Source organism: Rhinopithecus roxellana, chromosome 16 (assembly GCF_007565055.1).
Source record: "Rhinopithecus roxellana isolate Shanxi Qingling chromosome 16, ASM756505v1, whole genome shotgun sequence".
Taxonomy (NCBI): domain Eukaryota; kingdom Metazoa; phylum Chordata; class Mammalia; order Primates; family Cercopithecidae; genus Rhinopithecus; species Rhinopithecus roxellana.
In genome coordinates, this window is record NC_044564.1 from 39,534,305 (window position 1) to 39,551,282 (window position 16,978).

At 46.8% G+C, this 16,978-nt stretch overlaps 1 protein-coding gene across 5 annotated transcripts in view; it reads left to right on the forward strand.

The window, feature by feature from the left end:
- The window catches only part of SYK (spleen associated tyrosine kinase), a 78,766-nt gene that overhangs the window by 27,772 nt on the left and 34,016 nt on the right, over positions 1–16,978 (forward strand). For all 5 annotated transcript variants that reach the window (XM_030920420.1, XM_030920417.1, XM_030920421.1 and 2 more), the window contains exons 2-3: positions 14,058–14,515; positions 15,633–15,793. In XM_030920420.1, coding sequence (XP_030776280.1) covers positions 14,099–14,515; positions 15,633–15,793 — 578 coding nt within the window. In that variant the 5' untranslated portion in view covers positions 14,058–14,098. The remainder of the gene's footprint in view (positions 1–14,057; positions 14,516–15,632; positions 15,794–16,978) is intronic.

A 16,978-nucleotide genomic window follows, 5' to 3' on the forward strand; every position in this document is an offset into this window, starting at 1 on the left:
GAGGTCGCAGTGAATGGAGATCATGTCATTGCACTCTAGCCTGGGCAACAGAGTAAGACTCCGTCTCAAAAAAAAAAAAAAAAAAAAAAAATCACCTAGGAAGCTGTTTAAAATTTATACTTCTTGTCTGTATGCCCTATTTGCTGGGTCTGAGGTGGGCCCAGGACGCTGCTTTCCAGAAGGGAGCCTGAGGGTGGGGTGCCCTGAAGACCACACTCAGGGAGAACTGGACATGTGGGTTTTCATGAGCCAGAGTCCTGCCAAGAACTAGAATCTGCAGGTGGCTTTGGCCAGTCCCACTTAGAGGCAAGAAGAGGTGTGGATAGTAGAGAACCTGGAAATCACACAGTCCCCAGGATGAAAGTGGAACTCTTGGACCAGATCCTTAGTCTCTTGCTTTTGTGAGCCATTTCTGCCTACCTATTGTCAGGGAGGCAGGAGGTTCATTCTTCTCTCACATGGCGCCTGACATAATGACTTGCACATGATAGATGCTCAACAAGCATATTGAGTGAATCAATCATTTAGATGTAAATTAAATGCACCAGATCGGCTGCTTGTTTATTTATAACTATGTAGAGAGTTAACATTTATGTTGACACCCAAGCATAATATCTGTTTTCTGTGTTAATTATGGCAAGGTGGGCATAGAAAAGAGATTTCTGAGTGTCTCTTGTGGAACTTGAAAAAGTCTATGTGTGGGTTGAGATCAGCCTTTACTTGGTGCACTTTCAAGTCTTTTAAGTTCTGAAGGCACAGCAAGAGAATTTGGTGTTAAAGGTTTGGATAATGTTTTCAAGTATTTCAATATCCCTCTATTTCTAAACATTAGTAAAAATCATGCCTCATGCTGCCATCCTTAGCTTCACTTTTTGTTTCTGAAATCTGTATCTCTGTATACTAAGAAGTCCCCTGTGCATGCCCACACATACAGCAAAGTCAACTGCCCAGCAGAATGTGCACGATGTAAGGCTGTGCCTTGGAGACCAGGCACCCTGTGCAGTGTGATGCACAGGCAGGCCTCAGGATGGCGTCCTGGAGGACAAGTGATAGCTGTTAATGAAGCCAGTGGAGTGGATGCAAGGCCAACTCAGGCCCTGCAACTGGGTTCTGTTCCTCAGTGTTGAGGCCACAGGTCTGTGTCCACATGTTTTCTTTTGCACAGTGGGATCCTGCCACACAAGGCAGTGCCCTCAGCCCTTTGTAGACCAGTCAAACGTGCTTGTCTGCAGAGCCTGCTGCTGGGTGGGGTGGTCCCACCACATCACTCTTCCTTCGTCATTTCTCTGTAACTAATCAGCCAGTCCCTGACCAAACCAGCAAGATCAATTCTCCCTCTGGCTGGGGTCATTCTTCTGTTTTTTCTTTTCTTTTCTTTGAGACAGGGTCTCACTCTGTCGCCCAGGCTGGAATGCAGTGTCGTGATCTCTGCTCACTGCAAGCTCCACCTCCTGGGTTCATGCCATTCTCCTGCCTCAGCCTCCTGAGTAGCTGGGACTACAGGCGCCCGCCACCACGCCCGGCTAATTTTTTTTTATTTTCAGTAGAGACAGGGTTTCACAGTGTTAGCCAGGATGGTCTTGATCTCCTGACCTTGTGATCCGCCCACCTTGGCCTCCCAAAGTGCTGGGATTACAGGCGTGAGCCACCGCGCCCGGCCTCCTCTTTCTTACGAAAATTAATCTAACCCACAGATGAAGTGTCCTTTCACCCAAGTCTTGACAATTTTCTCAGCTTCAAGCTTCAGAGGAAATTCCCAGGCGCATCTTAACAGGGCTGCTTTGCATTGAGGGGGCTGTGTGGTTTGAATGTGATAAGCCTGGGTATCTTTCTGCACTGTGCTGATTTTGTTCCCTTCAATGGTATGGATTTGGCAGCAATTGTTTCCAGGTGATCTTTTCCCGGAGAACCACTTATTTCCCCCACTGTCACCTCAGTCTGTATGATAGGAGGGCTCTTGTGGCCCAGGGATGTGAAAGTGAGACACCTTCAATTGCTAAGCACTGCTGGAAATGTGCACTACAGGAAGTTGAGGGGGCTGGAGGGGAGGGAGCAGCACCTGCAGGAGCCATGCTTCAGTGGGTCTCAAGAAAAGCAGAAGGCTGGAATCTCAGGGCTGAGGCCCCTTGATAACTAGGACAGATGGGGTAAAAACAAAAAGAAGGAGGGTATAGAGACATAGGCTACCTCTTCTGGTTCAATGCCAAGCTAGAAAATGCTGAAATGAACACACATTTATGAGATAGGAGTAATATATTTAAGAACACCGTCTTACATAGAGATAACTGTTTTCCCAAAACATCCAAGGTAAATTTATATATCTTTATGGATGAGGTTGGGTCTTTTTGGGAAGGTTGGGGAGATGGAAGGGAAATTACTTATGATCAGGCCTCATGATTCATGAATTCCATATCTCTACATTCACCTACTCATTTAAATCTATTTGCAACCCCAGAATCAATATTCACAGCACCTTTGCGGTCATTTGTGACACGCACAAAGCAGTGAAAAATTTGAGGTCGCCCAATACCTATGCTTAGGTTGCACAAGGTGACACTCTGCTTTCTTGTTTCAGCTCTTATAAACACATTTTCTTTTTTCTTGGCCCATTTAGTCCATGATTTTGGCATTTTTGTGCTTTTTGGGGGTGATTTTGCTATTTAAAATGGCCCCAAGTACAGTGCTTAAAGTACTTACTGTCTGGTGTCTCTAAGTACAAGAAGGCTGTGATGTGCTTTACAGAGAAAATACATGTGTTAGGGAGGCTACTTTCAGGCATGAGTTATTGTGCTATTGACCATGAGTTCAACGTTAATGAATCAACAATATATATGAAATAAATATCTTTAAATAGAAATACACATAAAACAAGGTTCTGTATTGAGTGACAAAAATGTTGTAACCAGAGGATCACAAGAACCTAAGCCCATATTTCCCTAGGAGCAACTGTTCAGGATTTGAAATGCAGCCTTCATGGTGACTTTACAGAGCATAACTACTGTGAAGAACAAGGAGCAACTGTATTTTGTTTCATGCATCAGATGGAAAGAGAATAGAACCAGAAGTAGTGATATTGATGAAATGGAGAGAGGAGAAAGAAGAGAAAGAAATGACACTATGAAGATTTATTAGTTAAAATGTTACTAGTGATAATAAATTAATCAGAACTTTGGCCTCTGCCTTTGATCCTGGTTCCGTAATCTCTAAGTGCCAGGCTCAGATAATGTGGCCCTTGCAGGGTTTGGGCAGCTAGTCCTCTAACCATTTCTATAGGTAAACGTGGCCATGAAGGAAGCCAGGCTGAGGCAGGCAGCTTCCAGGAGCATACACTGGGCTCATCTCCTTCCTTCCTAATCTCTATTCTAGCCCCACGTACCTCTTCAATACCAGAAAGTCTTCTTCTGACTCTGCCAGAGCCCAGCTCCTAGAATCTAGCTCATTCACTCACCATCCTTTTTTGTCAACAATTCATTCAAATATTTATTTCTTTAAATATCTATTAAGCACTGTTGCTTCTCTCACCCAACTCCATTGCACACGCTGTATCAGTTATCTGTTGCTACATAACAGATCACTCTAAACTTAGTAGTTTAAAACAACAATAATTACTTATTATTGCTCATAATTTCTGTGGGCCGAGCGTTTGAGATTGCTGGGAAGGCTCAGGCCCTCTGTAGGGTTGCAGTCAGGTGTGAGCCAGGGCTACAGTCTCACCTGAAGGCTTGATAGAGGCTGGAGGATCCTCTTCCAAGGCAGCTGCTCATATGGCTGGTCACTTAGTGCTGGCTATTGGCTAGAGGCCTCAGTTCCTTACCACATGAGCCTCCCCAAAGAGCTACTTGAGCATCTTTCCAACAAGGCATCTGGTTTCCCCAGAGTGAGCAATCCAAAAGCTGAGGAAAAGTGTTAAGTGCTCTCGTGAGCTGGCTTCAGAGATCCAACATTGTCACTCTGCAGTCAGCCACTCTGTGTGCAAGGGGTGGGTGTACCAGGAAGTGAGGATTGCTGGGCACCATCTTGGAGGCTGCCTGCCATGTGTGCATTTTAACTCTCCAACAGAATTTGAAGGCTGAAGACCCATACTTAAAGTAGCCTCTGTTCTAAGCAATAGGGAACAAAATGGTAAATGTACTTACACTAATGGAGTGTCTATTCTAGTGGCTTTGGGGAACATAGAAAAAAAAAAAAAAAAACAGAACTAAGGCCGGGCACGGTGGCTCAAGCCTGTAATCCCAGCACTTTGGGAGGCCGAGACGGGCAGATCACGAGGTCAGGAGATCGAGACCATCCTGGCGAACACGGTGAAACCCCGTCTCTACTAAAAAATACAAAAAACTAGCCGGGCGAGGTGGTGGGCGCCTGTAGTCCCAGCTACTCGGGAGGCTGAGGCAGGAGAATGGTGTAAACCCGGGAGGCGGAGCTTGCAGTGAGCTGAGATCCGGCCACTGCACTCCAGCCTGGGCGACAGACTGAGACTCCATCTCAAAAAAAAAAAAAAAAAAAAAAAACCAGAACTAAAACTCCAAGGTTGGACAGGGAGCTGGGAGGGTTAGTGTCAGGTGGGCCTGTAGAGCTCAGCCCCCCTTCATCATGTTGGCATTCATGCTGGCTGTTCCTCTGTAGGGGACGAAATTTTCCTCTGCCAGAGCAATGGCCTCTGGACAGCTTGTTCAGCTGCTTGCCCAGGTGTGATCGTCTGTGCCTAATCTTCCAGTCAGACTGCCCCTAGAAAGGTGACTTCTTAATTAGCTCAAAGGGTATCTGAAACATTGTACTTATGGTGGCAAGCATGGATCTATTGCTCTTCATCTATAAAGTTGCTGCCTGATAAGGTAGAACTACACAAATGATAGTTTCCCAACTAAATGCATTTTAAAGGGCAAAGGTGGTATAGTCAGCCTTAGTCCTGGCATAGGGGAAATGGACTATGGAAGTCTAGTTGGAAGAGAACATTGAAACATGCCAGTAAGTGCAAAAGGATACAGTGTAATTTAAATAAAACACATGGAAGACATGAGGAGACTAGCGGGATATCATGGGCTCATCCATTTCTGCATGTTCCAGGAGGGTGGCTGGCAGGGCTCCTTGGGTGTGGAGCAGAAAGAATCAAAGCCTGTAGAATGAATCTGACTCTGTTCTAGATTTAACTCCTCATGGTGTATCACAGGCAGGGTGAAGCCTGAGTGGCACTAGGGAGGATTTGGAGGTAAGGAAGCATTTTTTTGGTTCAGTCCAAGCCCTCATTGACTTTCCACCATCCTCAGGTGGGGGTGGGCATGTCTGTCTCCCGATCTCATGCACACACATGTGTGCACACTCATGCACACACATACACACCCTTCTTATGAAGTGTGGGGCTGCCTGTGCTTTTCTCTTTTCTTCATCTCACCATGACTTATCCTCTTCTTTACTCAGAGTTCCCACTTGAGAGGGTCCAGTTGCCCTGGGCACCCCTCCACACTCCCCACTTAAGACTTCAATTAGTTACAGTGGCTTTGGTATACTGTGATTCCCTTTCACCAGTGAGGAATTCTGGTGCTATGGTGCCCAGGTCACACAAAGCTGGGCCGAGTCACCAGCCTTCCTGATTCTTACCTCTGTGCCCTTGGGTTCCCTGCTCTCGGCCCAGGGGAACTACCTCCATGGGGTTCCATTCCTTTCCAGCCCTCCTTGTCCTTTGTTCATTGGCAATGATGTTAACAAATTATATAGGGGAATATTTGTTCATCTAATTTATTGGTAAAAAGGCTAGAACAAGCTTGTCCAACCCATGGCCCACCGGCCACATGTGGTCCAGGATAGCTATGAATGTGGCCCAACTAAAATTTGTAAGCTTTCTTAAAACATTGTGAGATTTCTTTCCCTTGTTTTTTGTAGTTCATCAGCTATCGTTAGTATTAGTATATTTTACATGTGGCCCAAGACAATCCTTCTTTTACCAGTGTGGCCCAGGCAAGCCAAAAGATTGGATACCACTGGGCTAGAGCAATAGAAGGGGCACATCAGATTTGTGTCCACAACAGCTGACACAGTGGTTTCCAGTCAGGGGTAAGTTACCCTTAGGGAACACTTGGCAATATCTGGAGATGATGTTTGGCTGTCATGATTGGGGAATGGGGTGGGGAGAGGCCAGGGATGCTGCTTAACAGTCTGTACTGGACAAGACAGTCCCCGACGCTACACACGTAACAGAGAAGGATCCAGTCCAAATGTCAGGAGTGCCAAGGTTGAATAACCCCGAGCAAATATGATGAATGGTGCCAGATGGAAATGGGTGGAACCATGATAAGGAGCGGGAGCAGGATAAAGGCAACTGTCTTAATCTGTAAATCGAGGGTGGGGGATGTGTTTTGACCACATGCTTTTAAGGGAAGCTTTTCATTGTCCAGAGGCCCAGTGCTGATCCTGGATGACCGGGGCCGCCCATAGCTGCATTTGTGGACAACTGGACACAGGCTCAGGAGATCTTGGCAGCATCACTGGGGTCGGTGCACTTTTAAGAGGGGCTTGGGTGATGTGAAATTGTTTGGACAAAATGAGCAGGACAGTGAGAGGTCTTGAAATAATGTCGAGGCAGGAAGAATGCATTGACTTGGAGTGACTGCCAAGAGTGAGCATTTGCAGGTTGTTTGGGGGAAGCAGAACTGGCTGTGTTCTGTTTGTCCTGTGGGCAGGCGGAAGATGGGAAATGAAGGAGGAGAGATGGGGAAGAAGAGATGGGGAGTCAGATAAGAAAGTGTTTTCCAGCTGGGCACGGTGGCTCACGCCTGTAATCCCAGCACTTTGGGAGGCCAAGGTGGGCAGATCATGAGGTCAGGAAATCGAGATCATCCTGGCTAACACAGTGAAACCCCGTCTCTACTAAAAATACAAAAGATTAGCCAGGCGTGGTGGCGGGCACCTGTAGTCCCAGCTACTCGGGAGGGTAGGGCAGGAGAATGGCGTGAACCCAGGAGGCGGAGCTTGCAGTGAGCCCAGATCCCGCCACTGCACTCCAGCCTGGGCGACAGAGCGAGACTCCGTCTCAAAAAAAAAGAAAGAAAGAAAGAAAGAGTTTTCCAACAGAAGCATCAGGCACACATTGGAGTGAGTTCCCTTCCCTGAAGAGGCCAGGAGCTCATGCAGGAACCAAGCTCCATCTGAAGCAGAAGATTAGTTTCCGGGGCTCTCTGACTCTGGCCCTGTTAGCCTCCATCTGGACACACAGCAATTGCATGTTTAGCATTTTTGTTACAAAAGCAACATACAGTTGACCCTTGAACATTATAGGTTTGAACTGTGTGGGTTCACTTATATGCGGATTTTTTTTTCAGTAAAAATATTGGAAAATTTTTTGAAGGTTTTTGACAATTTTAAAAAACTTGCAGTTTAACTCCATAGCCCAGAAATATAAAAACTGTTAAGAAAAAGTTAAGTATATATTGAATGCACAAAATATATGTAGTCTATTTTTTCATTTACTACCATAGCATATATACAAATCTATTGTTAAAATTTATCAAAACTTACACACAAACACTTATAGACCATATATGGTGCCATTCACAGTCAAGGAAAAGGTAAATAAATATAAAGATGCAGTATTAAATCATAACTGCAGAAAATTAACTGCAGTACACACTGTACTGCTGTAATCATTTCATAGCCACTTCCTGTTGCTATTGTGATGAGCTCGAGAGTTGCAAGTGCCTGCCTAAATCACTATACGGTGCTCACCATCTCTGCGTGAGCAGTTCATCTCTCCAGTAAATTGCATATTGCAGTAAAAAGTGATCTTTAATAAGTGATCTCTTGCCGTTCTCAAGTATTTTTCATGTCTAGTGCAATACCGTACAACTTGAATAACGCCATGGGTCCCCTATGAAGGGTCACAGTGAGGCTGGAAGTGCTCCCAAGAAATCATGACATTATAAGAAAAAGCTGAATTGCTTGATGAGGCTTGTAGATGGAGGACTGTAGCCATAGTTGCCTGCCATTCCAGAGGGATGAGTCATCTTGTAAACAGATGACAATAAATGTATGGCACTGATAAATACAGTACAGTATTGTAAATATATAGCCTATTCCTTATGATTTTCTTAATGACATTTTTTCACTAGCTTACCTCACTATAAGAATATAGTATATGATACATATAACATGCAAAATATGTGTTAATCAATTATTTATGTTACAGGTAAGCCTTCTGGTCAACAGTAGACTATTAGTTAAGTTTTGGGGGAGTCAAAAGTTATACAGGAATTTTTACGACATGCAGGGGTGGTCAGCATCCCCACATTGTTCAAGGGTCAGTTGTATATTCCTTGTAGAAACCTTAAAAAGCAAAGTGCAGCATGTTTCCACTGAGCAGGATTTTGCCAGCCTCTGGTTACACCCTGAAATCTGAGCAAGACAGTGAAATCTCCAGACCTTTGGTGCTCACATTTTAGGGCAAGGGCAGTTTTGTGTTATTGCTACAAAGGTAATAGATGCTTTTGAGAAGTTAACTATGTGTGGGGTTGGCCGAGGTAGGCTGAAGCAGCACCTGAGACTGGATCATCATGATGCAACTCTCTGAGTACAGGCCTGAGAAGGAGGAAGCCAAGTAGGAGGCAGGAGAGGCCTCCACCCGGAGGCAGAAGCACAGTGTGGTGGAGATAGTGAGCAAGGTGAGGTTGCAGGTCTCGGGCCTGCTCAAGGAGAGCCTTGTGGAAGAGGAATGAAGATTTGCGATGTGATGGAAAGGTTCCTTGTGAGCCTCACTTCACCTTCAGGGGTAGGGAATGGTCAGCAAGGAAAGGAAGGACCAGGTGAGACTTCCATTACCTGAGAGATGGCGGTGGCTTTCATAAGGACAGCATCAGGGGCTATAAGGACATATGATGGCTTGGAAATAAATTTTAAAGAAAAGCTACTGAGAGGACCCTGGAGACCAGCTCATCTAACCTGCTTCAAGATTCTCCATCCCTGTGACTCCATCAGATGGAGCTCAGCTCCTGCGCAAGCTCATGGCTTCCCTGCATCGGTGTGAGTGGCCAATGCTTCTGGTAGAAAGCACATTCCTTTCTGACTTGGTGAGAGGGGAGACTCCTGAAAGCCGCTAGGGCCTCATCCTCAGCAACTCTGGTGCTCAGTGTCACTTCCTCAAGTAGGAGAGACTGAGGAAGGAATAGGTTTGCTGAGGGAGTGACATGAGGAGTCAAAAGCCTCATCTGGAGTATGTGGAGGTCAACTTGTCTGCTACACATCCAAGGGGGGATGTCAGATAAGCAGATGTGCAGATCAGGAGCTCAGTGGAGAGAAACGAATACCCGTTAACCAACCAATCTTTTTGATGAGTTCTCCTGCACCGGGAGCTGTTCCAGGCATGGTGATAGGACAGTGAACAAGGTCATCCTATGCTCGCCTACCAGAGCTGGCCCTCTGGTGGGAAGAATAAGACAATACTCAAATTCAACAGTGAATCATGATTGAGAGGACTGCTGCCTTCTGGAGATATGCTGCGGAGAAAAATTAGGCAGGGAAGGGAGGTATGTGGCCCAGGACATTATAAAAGATTATATCATGTCAAAAAACACCTTTCTACTACTAAGTGCACATTTAACTTGTGTCATTAAAAAGGTCTTAAAAGAGCAAGGGATTTGCAGTGTTTTGAGGAGCTCACCTGACACCTGAAAACCCTCCTTGCTGAACCGCTGCCTGCCCAGGTGTGCATTGACATGCCAGACCCAGCAGGCTGAGGGGTACAGGTGGAGTTAAGGAGGAGCTAAGGGGCCTGGTTTGTTTCGCAGTTTTGTGCTTTGGAATGAAGTAGTTTCACATGTGGAAAAAAAAATAACTGGGAATGTTGAATTAAGAAAAACTAGGGAGCAAGTTCTAAACACTATTGAGAAGAAGATGATCCCTGGAAATGCTAAAGAGAATTTGAGCCATGGGCTGTTCCTGCAGTCAGAGTTAAGCATTGTGAGTTGGCAGAAGCATCAGGCAGGAAGGGCTGAGTCTGTGTGTGCAGGAGGAATGCGTACAAGGGAAAGTCGCAGGCTCTGTCCCTGTCTCGGTGGGAGTGGCAGAGATGCCATAACTGTGGCCAAGACTACGGCTGGGTGAAAAGTGAGACTCTCTGGATTTGCCATACTGACTGAGAGCTGATATCTGAAAAGTGGAGCTGAGAACAGCAGCCTGGGCCACTGTGGGCAGTGGCTGGAATGGAGATGGCCAACACCTGCCAAGGTGGCCTGAGAAAGAGGAGGTTGGAGACCAGGAGAAGGCCCCGGGTGGGTGCCGGCGGGTGCCAGTCCTGAGAAGGTAGGCACAGGAACACCATGGACACTGTTTATTCCCCCAATTAAATAGCCCAAAAATGTGCCATAAGCTGTCCTTGCAGTGAACCACTGATTCTGCCCAAACCATCACCACCAACACGCCCAGGTCAACTCCAGCATAGGAAGTCACATGGCCAGAAAAGGGCCATCAGCCACATAGGCGCTGACACAGTGTAGCACATTCTTCTGCCGCCTGCTTGGGAACGTACCTGCAACGCACCATCAGAGCCACACAGTGTCCCTGGGGTGTGCCTAGAGGTTGCTCCGGGTCTGCAGATGCTCCCCGAGACCTGGCCACAGCCTGTCTCACTTCCTTCCCATTCACTTCTATATGGAATTCATGCCGAAGTGCCAGCACCCATGTAATGATTAGTGACAAGCCAATGAATTTTAAAAATAGTAGCTATGTTAAGATTTATATAAGTTATATAAGTTAAAAAGTATTTGCTCACATTTTATTTAAAATTTTGTTCCTACAAAATTACTGTCTCAGTTGGAGCTGATGGTGCAGTCTGCTGTTCTGCAACTACATAAAAAGTAACCTGGGCCCTGCAGAGGGGACACAAGCATCAGGGCCAGGTACACAGCAACAGGGGTATTTGAGCTGGGTCTGCAAGGATGACCTAGATGGCCAGGAGGAAGAGCTGTGCGCGTCAGCAGAAAGCACATGTGGTGAGGACAAGAAGGGGAAGCCACAGCATCCCAGTGCTGTCCAGTGTGGTCTGTGGACTGGGCATGTTGGAAGAGGCAGGGAGGGCTGATGTGTGCTTTGAGGGAGGACCAGGCAGCTGGAGAGGGAGGCATCAGGAAGCTGGAGGGCAGAAGGTGAGGGGTGAAGGGCAGCAGTGGAAAGGACAGGGTTAAGCCAGGCAGGGGTCATAGATACGGGCAGTAAGGAGCATGCACCAGGGGCGCTTGGAAAATGAACCTTAGAGAATGCAAGGCCTGCGGAGGACTCCTGGGTTCCTGGCTGGGGCACTGCCTGGGCAGGGAAGGCAGAGAAGATGGAGAGCCTGGTCTCAGATGGCGTCAGAACCCGGCATCCGCATCATCAGGATTGCAGGAACAGCAGCGTCCCAGTCCCTGGGTGTACCAGAGCCCCCAGGCCATGTGGAAGTGTGAGACCTGCTGGGCTGCTGGGGAAACAATGGATATGAGGTTGGAGGCCTGAGAAGACCCACTGCAGGAAAAGGGTGGAGTGGGGGAAAGGCAGGCTGGGTGCAGTGGCTGACCTTCAACCAAAGCATTGTAGAAAAGGGAAGCAGTCGAAAGAGAAGTATTTCTTCCAAGAGACTCATCAGCACACTGTGTTTCCAGAGATGTCTTTCTGTTAACAGCATTCTTAGACTCCAAAGTAAATGTAGATATACTTTAAAAAACAAAAACACCTTGCTAAGAGATGAAATTTTAGAAACTTGTTGGGCAAAGAAAAGTCACTGATAGTCAACTACTGTGAGAGGCAAGCCAGGAAATGATGATGAATACCCGCAAATTATAATAAAACCCATGGCTCATTAGGGGCTCGCCCAGGAGTACTGACTTGAGGATACCATCTGGGGAGAACTCTGTTGCCTGTGTCAGGCTGACACTCTTACCTTTTGTAGCCCCTTGTAGGATAGTGCATGTTGAGAAGAAGCCACTTCATACCATCGTGGTGCAGGGTCTGTGGTGTGTGCTTCATGTGTGTGTTTTGTGTGTGTAGTGTGTACTATGGTGTGTGTGTGTGTCATGCATGTAGTTTGTGTATTGTGCGTGGGCAGTGTGTGTGATGTGTATAGTGTGCATGTAGTGGTGTGGTGTAGTTTGTATGTGTTTTCTGTGTGTAGTGTATATGTAGTGTTTGTGTTGCATGTAGTGTGTTGTGTGTAGTGTGTATGTAGTTTGTATGTGTTGTGTGCAGTGTGTGTGGTGTGTGTAGTCTGTTACATGTGAAATGTGTGTGTAGTGTGTTGTGTGTAGTGTGTATGTAGTTTGTGTGTGGCGTGTGTGCAGTGTGTGTGAGATATGTGTAATGTGTTGCATGTGTAGTGTGTATGTAGTTTGTGTGTGGTATGTGTGCAGTGTGTGCTTTGTATGTGTAGTGTGTATGTAGTTTGTGTGTGGTATGTGTGCAGTGTGTGGTGTGTGTAGTGTGTATGTAGTTTGTGGTATGTGTGCAGTGTGTGTAGTGTGTATGTAGTTTGTGTGTGTGTGGTGTGTGATGTGTGTAGTGTGCATGTAGTTGTGTGGTGTGTTTTGTGTGTGTTTTGTATGTGTAGTGTGTATGTAGTATAGCATGTGTTGTGTGTATTATAGTGTGTGTGGTGTGTATGTAGTTTGTATGTGATATGCATGTAGTATGTGTGATGTGTGTAGTGTGTATGTAGTTTGTGTGTGTTGTGTGTGGTGTGAATGTAATTTATGTGTGTTGTGTGTGCAGTGTGTGATGTGTGTAGTGTATGTGATGTGTGTATTATGCATGTAGTGGTGTGTGTTTCGTGTATGTTTTGTGTGTGTAGTGTGTATGTAGTGTAGTGTGTGATGTGTATAGTGTATTTTGTGTGTGTGGTGTGTGTGTAGTTTGTGTGTTTGGTGTGTGTGATGTGTATAGTGTGCGTGTAGGGCATGATGTGTGTGTAGTGCAGGTGTGGTATGTGTTCATGGTGTATGTGACGTGCATGTAGTATGCATGTGGTATGGGGGATGTGTGTGTGTGTGTGGGTGGACCATGAGGGGCATGCGCTTTGCTCCCTGGATAAATGGATAGAGTCATCTAGATAATTTTCCATTCATGACCAGCCCCTTTTGGTTAAAATGTGCCTTGTTGGATACTTTTGGGGCTGGCAATATGTATCCTTCTCATTTACAACTATGATTGAGAGGAAATACTCTCCATGTTAAATATGCATTGGCCGCCTTCCTTTTTGCTTCTGAAATGTATTTATTTACCGTAAGCAATGTCTCTCCTATGTCAGATGTCCTCGTGGGCTGGGAACAGGCACTATCTCTTTAACACGGGCCCTGCAGATGGGAAGTGGAGTTGCCCAGGAAGTGGTCTGGAGAAGTGGGGAGAGGACAGCCTATGGGCCCCAGGCTTCGGGAGCTGGGAGGGTGTCACTCTTCATGTCTCAGGCAGTGGCTTGTTGCTGTCATAGCCCTGAGCTGAAGGTGGGAAGGCCTTGTGGTGACCGCAATTCACAGTTCCGTGTGGGCCCTCAACGTGGCCTCACTTCACCTCTGGGGCTCAGCACCAGCGTGTGACTGACTGCTCCAGGCAGAGTCTGGCAGCTCAGGTGGGTGAGGCGGTGGTAGCGTCCTCCTTGGACGCTATGATGAGGAGCAGGGCTTCTCTAACATTGTCTGGACTCAGGAGGAACAGTTGGTTTGTGCTCATGTAGATTCTGCCTCCTGTGTGCGCGCTGGGACCCTTAGGGTCAGCCCAAGAGTCCTGTTTTGCAATAGACCTTCTGTTTGCTCCTCTTTGGGGTATGTTTATTGTTAGAATGTTTGTCCTTCCCCACCCCGCCGACAAAAAAGAATTATTTAATTTGGTCACTTCCATCAAATACTCTGATTTTAGCTTAGTTAGAAGGCATGCTGGAAACTGTAATGATGTGAACAGAAAGACAACTGTGTGTTGGAAGGGCCAAAGAGGGAAGTGTCTCTGTTCAGAGCTGGAACGGTTTGTCTCCGCTTTGAAAGAGTTTGAGTGGTTTTAGCAAATGTTCCCTGCCACGTGGGTTCCTCACCAAAGTTCTCTGTCTCTGTCTTGCCCAGGTGGACACCTGCCTAGGCGTGTGCCCTCCGGCCTCTGAAGCATGGCCAGCAGCGGCATGGCTGACAACGCCAACCACCTGCCCTTCTTTTTCGGCAACATCACCCGGGAGGAGGCAGAAGATTACCTGGTCCAGGGGGGCATGAGCGATGGGCTCTATTTGCTGCGCCAGAGCCGCAACTACCTGGGCGGCTTTGCCCTGTCCGTGGCGCACGGGAGGAAGGCACACCACTACACCATCGAGCGAGAGCTGAACGGCACCTACGCCATCGCCGGCGGAAGGACCCACGCCAGCCCCGCTGACCTCTGCCACTACCACTCCCAGGAGTCTGATGGCCTGGTCTGCCTCCTCAAGAAGCCCTTCAACCGGCCCCAAGGGGTGCAGCCCAAGACTGGGCCCTTTGAGGACTTGAAGGAAAACCTCATCAGGGAATATGTGAAGCAGACATGGAACCTGCAGGTGGGCCACAGCTGGTCCTGCTCCCTGGACCCAGGGGGCCCTGTGACCCCACACAGACTTCCTGGCTACATGCAACACCTATGCCTATGTACCCTGTGTGCCCAAATAACACAACCACCTCCTTAAGCATCAACTTTGGCCAAAAAGTGCCTCTCTCTAATACGAGCCTTTCCCCTTTCACAGCCACAGCTGAGAGGGCGGGCCCCTTTGTGCCAGCAGTGTGGGTTTCTCCACCACAGGGAACCACCGTTACCCAGTGCATGGAGGGCCTTTTCAGAGAGGCATTGATAGGTGTTGATTGGTTTCTATTTATCTGACAAGGTCCTACTAGACACACTGATAGGCACTTGATTTTATGGCTTCCTAATATCTCTTGCAGAACTTTCTGTGTCGACACTCATGAAGCTGCATCACCTGTTCTTTGGCTATCTGGTGTCACCTGCTATGCACTGTAATTTATTTAACTAGTACCTATTGATGGACACATTTGCTGTTTATGAATAAACGCTGCTAACAACATTGCTTTAGATCTATCATATACTATGCTCTTATGCAACATCTGCAGGACAAACTTTGAAAGGGTTGGGATTGCCACACCAAAGGATATATATGGGTTTTTTTTTATTTTTTATTTTTTGAGACAGAGTCTTGCTCTGTCACCCAGGCTGGAGTGCAGTGGCATGATCTCAGCTCAGTGCAACCTCTGCCTCCCAAGTTCAAGCAATTCTCCTGCCTCAGCCTCTCAAGTAGCTGGGATTACAGGCATGTGCCACCACACCTGGCTAGTTTTTGTATTTTTAGTGGAGATGGAGTTTCACCATGCTGGCCAGGCTGGTCTCGAACTCCTGACCTCAAGTGATCCACCCACCTTGGCCTCCCAAAATGCTGGGATTACAAGTGTGAGCCACCGTGCCCAGCCATATGCTTTTTATTTATACACTTGAAAGTACTTAAGTAATGTGTAAAGATCTTTCTGGTTTTATTTACTGAATGAATGAGTGAATAAGGTTTGATCCTGTTTTACCATGCCAGGACTCGAGACAGACTGGAAATGCCTTCTGCATCATTTTCATTTTTCCTCGGTATCGTTTACTCTGCTCTGCTCTCTACGTGGCAGGGTCAGGCTCTGGAGCAGGCCATCATCAGTCAGAAGCCTCAGCTGGAGAAGCTGATCGCCACCACAGCCCATGAAAAAATGCCTTGGTTCCACGGAAAAATCTCTCGGGAAGAGTCTGAGCAAATTGTCCTGATAGGATCAAAGACAAACGGAAAGTTCCTGTGAGTATCGTGCCTTCCCCCTCACCTCCTGCCACCAGGCCTGTGGGGACAATTGGGAATAATTCAGCTTCCCTGTGACTGGCCTCACATGACCCTGGGAAGGGGCCATACATTGTCGTTTGACAACATGCATGCTGGCCTGTCCTAAAGACATTTCTAACTAAAGCTATCACCTGTGACCCAGTGTTTATTTTGCCCAGTCTAACTCTAAAATGAACACTCTTTTTGGGCACTGAGGGACGTAAAGTTTAAAGAAAATGTGATTCAACCCCATAGTCTCCTTTTAATGGCAAATTGTAGGATGCATAGCAAATTCTGTGGTTATCCAACTGAAATTAAAATACTGCAGTTTTTTCACTCAAACTACCCCCTTGATCTCAGACTTTACTTCTATTTTTACATGAAACAAGATGCTAACACAAAAGATGTTAAGGAAAGTTTCCTGCGAGTAGCGTCCATGAGTGATGAGTGCAGGTTTGTGGGCTTCAGCCTTAGGCCCACAATCATTAGAGGGTCTGTCTGAATCCTGGGTTCTGTTTGCTATCCTCAGTGGTTCAATGTAAATCTAAATTGTAGAAGGTTCTGAGATACAAGCCAACGTGGTCAGTCAGTTGTCCAGAGAAGGTAAAGAACTGGCTTTGGGAGGTGTCAACCTTGTTCCTTCAAGGGTGTCTGGTCAAGGTGGCTCAGTGGGGTGGTTGTCTCTGGGAGAAATGATCCCCTGGTCACCTCTCAGTGTCCTTGCAGAGATGCTTATCTTGGAAGCATAACCAGAACCAGCGATGCAACCTCATGGTTTGGCAATTGGTGAATCCCCAGCTGACTTCGTAAACTTTTCCTAGATTTAGAAGTGTTTTCTCTGCATGTCCATCTAGTCAAAGGAATTTCCTCAGACTTGACTGTCATACCTTGTATTTCAAAAATGATCTTAGCTGAGTGCAGTGGCATGCACCTGTAGTCCCATCTACTCCTGGCAGGAGGATCGCTTGATCCTCACTATGATTTCACTATGGTTTGAGGCTGGTTTGAGACCAGCCTGGGCAACATAGTGACACCCTGTCTCAAAAAAAGGAAAAAAGAAGAGAAAAGAAATTGACCACAATACTATTAAAAAAAAAAAAAAAGAAGGAAGAGTGGCCCAGGTTGCCATGCAGTGGTGCCTACAGCAATAGTCTTTATTGGGAT